Consider the following 2576-nt stretch of genomic DNA (forward strand, 5'->3'; position numbering starts at 1 on the left):
TGCAAATTTATCGAATTTTCCTGAGTTTTGCACAAAGTTTAGAGATTTTATATTTAGGTTTATGGTGAAGTGTGAACTACATACAGTCAGTCAGTCAATAAAGTTTAGGTACAGCGAATTTTTTACAATACGGGCAACTATTTTTTAAATATATTATTTTTCGCTAATTTTTTATAAAAATATGGTCAATTCTACAACAAAAAACCCAAAAATCAGGATTCCAAACCTTGTGCAAAATTAAAGACAATTCCCCAAAATTTCACTCAAATATTGGACTTTTTATTTACGCTTTCTAGAAAGAAGTTGAGTATGCAGTTTTTTAGCCCATTAAATTTTAGTATAACAAAGTGCAAGTTTGCGGTGGCTAGGACTTACCATTGATTTTTAGGAATTTTTATTATTGAAGGTGTCGCTCATTTTCTCCATATAAAATAATGTTTGATAATTTTTTTATATGTAAAAAATGTGCGACACCTTCAACAAAAAAATTTCCCAAAAATCAATGGTAAGTCCTAGCTTCCTCATACTTGCACTTTATTATATTAAAATTTAATGGGCTAAAAAACTGCATACTCAAATTTTATCTAGAGACCGTAAATAAAAAGTGCAATATTTGAATGAAATTTTGGGGAATTGTCTTTAATTTTGCACAAGGTATAAAACTTTAAACCAAAAATTTCTCTCGAAATTGTAATTAAAAAGCTTGAAATTTTGATGGAGCTTTGTTAAATTTTTATTATTTTTTGTACAAAGTTTGAAACTTGGATTTATGTTTGTATGTATGTATGTTTGTGAAAGAATAAACCAGATATAAATTTTATAAAAAAAATAAAACATTAAAAGACAAAAGAATAAGTGATCAAAACTTGTCGATATGTGGTGCTCGTATAGCTATGAAACGCTTTGTAGGTTATAAATTTATAAATTCGAGTTTTCGTACTCAGTTATTTCTTCGTTAATAACTGTCATTATTCGAATTTTTAATTTTCTAAAGAGAGGGGCTGGCAAGTTTTCCAATTCCATTGCAACGCTCTCGCCAAACACTTGTGACGCGCTCTTCTTTTGATCCTGCTGCTCAACGTATCTTCTTTTTATGCTCAACTCTTCCTTCTTTAAAGCGATTATTTCTGAAATTAAAGGCATGTTTATTTTTTGTTTAAAGCTGAGTTCTGAAAATTTAAATTTTAATTATTTTCTTTACCTTTCACGTTGGTCGTACTTTTTTTGGAACTGCACGGCACTTCCTCATTACTTGTCTCTTCCAACGCCTCAGAAGTTTGAGCTTGCCAAAGGCTTGTGGATCTACACAATTAATAAAAATACTTATACTCTATATATCGATGGCTGAGTGGAAGATCGACCTATCTCGGCAGCCAGTTCAAAAACGCTCTATCTTAAAAAACTTTTCAAGAATGCCCTATTTCAGAATTCGTTTCAAAAACGCCCTATCTTAACGAACTTCCACTCAGCCGTCGATATTTAATCATGTAAGGATAACTTTAAATATACATTTGTATGTTTATGATGTATGTACTTATGTACATACAGTAGCGAAAACGGTCAGCGGTGACATCGTCACTTATGAGGATTTAGTGACATTGTACTCCTTTAAATATTATGAATGCCATCAATGGTCATGGCAGCACAATGTAATGCCAAATTACCATTTCAATGAAAAAGTCATGAAAGACGTACAAGACGCTTAAGTTACTACTGCATGCCCTTCGCTACGGGGTGTACATACAAACATATCTGTGTTCGTATGGAAAAGTAGCTTATGTCGAAAGGCTGGCTTTAGTATAATGCGGCATTCCCTTTATTCCTTAAACGACAAGGAATTTTTTGAAGAGACTTAATAAGAATGTTGACTTGCTAGTATCGGAACTATTTATCGCAAGTTTATTTGCCAAAAGTTCTTCAACGGCTCAGCGCCAGTGAGTCATTCGCAATCATATGCTGCGAATGCCGATTTATACTAAAGCCAGCCTTTCGACATAAGCTACTTTTCCATATGAACACAGATATACAGGGTATCCTAGACCGCCCATCGCCTCTTATAAAATGAGGGTGAATGTTTTCTATTGCAAAACGCAAAAACGTCAACTGCCAAGACGGAGATGCTACGGAGGGTATACATGTTTTTACTATAGATTCTGATTCTGCGGACAGAAATACATAACTTTTGTTTAAACATTTTCGCTGGAATGCACTACCGGTTAAAATAATGCCCTTCCAGTCAGTTAACCCACTTCCGGCCGAAACTGCAAGTCGGCAGTAAGGCTAACAGAGAGAAATTCCCGTCTTGGCAGTTTATATTTTGCGTTTTCCAATAACAGACGTTTTCCCCAATTTTAGAACAGGTGGACGGGTAGTCTACGACATCCTGTATGCAAACATTTAAATACGCATACTTTCGAGTGACCATCGAGTCGTTGAGAAACGCCATTTGTGCTGAGTGTGGAAAAAACTTAATTTCTCCACTTGATCCACTCTTGGTACCGAATTCCCTCCACTTACTATATCGATACCTTAGGGAACTCCATCGCTTGCCTATGGCCTTTATGTTTTCTTGAGAT

At 34.5% G+C, this 2576-nt stretch overlaps 1 protein-coding gene across 1 annotated transcript; it reads right to left on the reverse strand.

Moving 5' to 3' along the window:
- Positions 1-810: 810 nt before the first annotated feature.
- Positions 811-2570, reverse strand: LOC108355166 (uncharacterized). Its single transcript, XM_017606340.1, has 3 exons — positions 2412-2570; positions 1202-1302; positions 811-1127 (listed from the first exon to the last, which is right to left on the reverse strand). Exons 1-3 carry the CDS (start codon positions 2444-2446, stop codon positions 919-921), a joined length of 345 nt encoding a protein of 114 aa, XP_017461829.1. The 5' UTR covers positions 2447-2570; the 3' UTR covers positions 811-918.
- Positions 2571-2576: the final 6 nt, after the last annotated feature.

This window comes from Rhagoletis zephyria, unplaced genomic scaffold (assembly GCF_001687245.7).
Source record: "Rhagoletis zephyria isolate East Lansing unplaced genomic scaffold, Rhagoletis_zephyria_1.1 Rzeph_scaffold_42949, whole genome shotgun sequence".
Taxonomy (NCBI): Eukaryota; Metazoa; Arthropoda; class Insecta; order Diptera; family Tephritidae; genus Rhagoletis; species Rhagoletis zephyria.

Coding starts and splice junctions, on each gene's coding strand:
- LOC108355166 (XM_017606340.1), bottom strand. CDS start 2,446: ATGGCGTTTCTCAACGACTCGATGGTCACTCGAAA. Junction 1,303..2,411: donor GACTCGATGGTCACTCGAAA/GTATGCGTATTT, acceptor TTAATTGTGTAG/ATCCACAAGCCTTTGGCAAG. Junction 1,128..1,201: donor AAGTACGACCAACGTGAAAG/GTAAAGAAAATA, acceptor CTTTAATTTCAG/AAATAATCGCTTTAAAGAAG.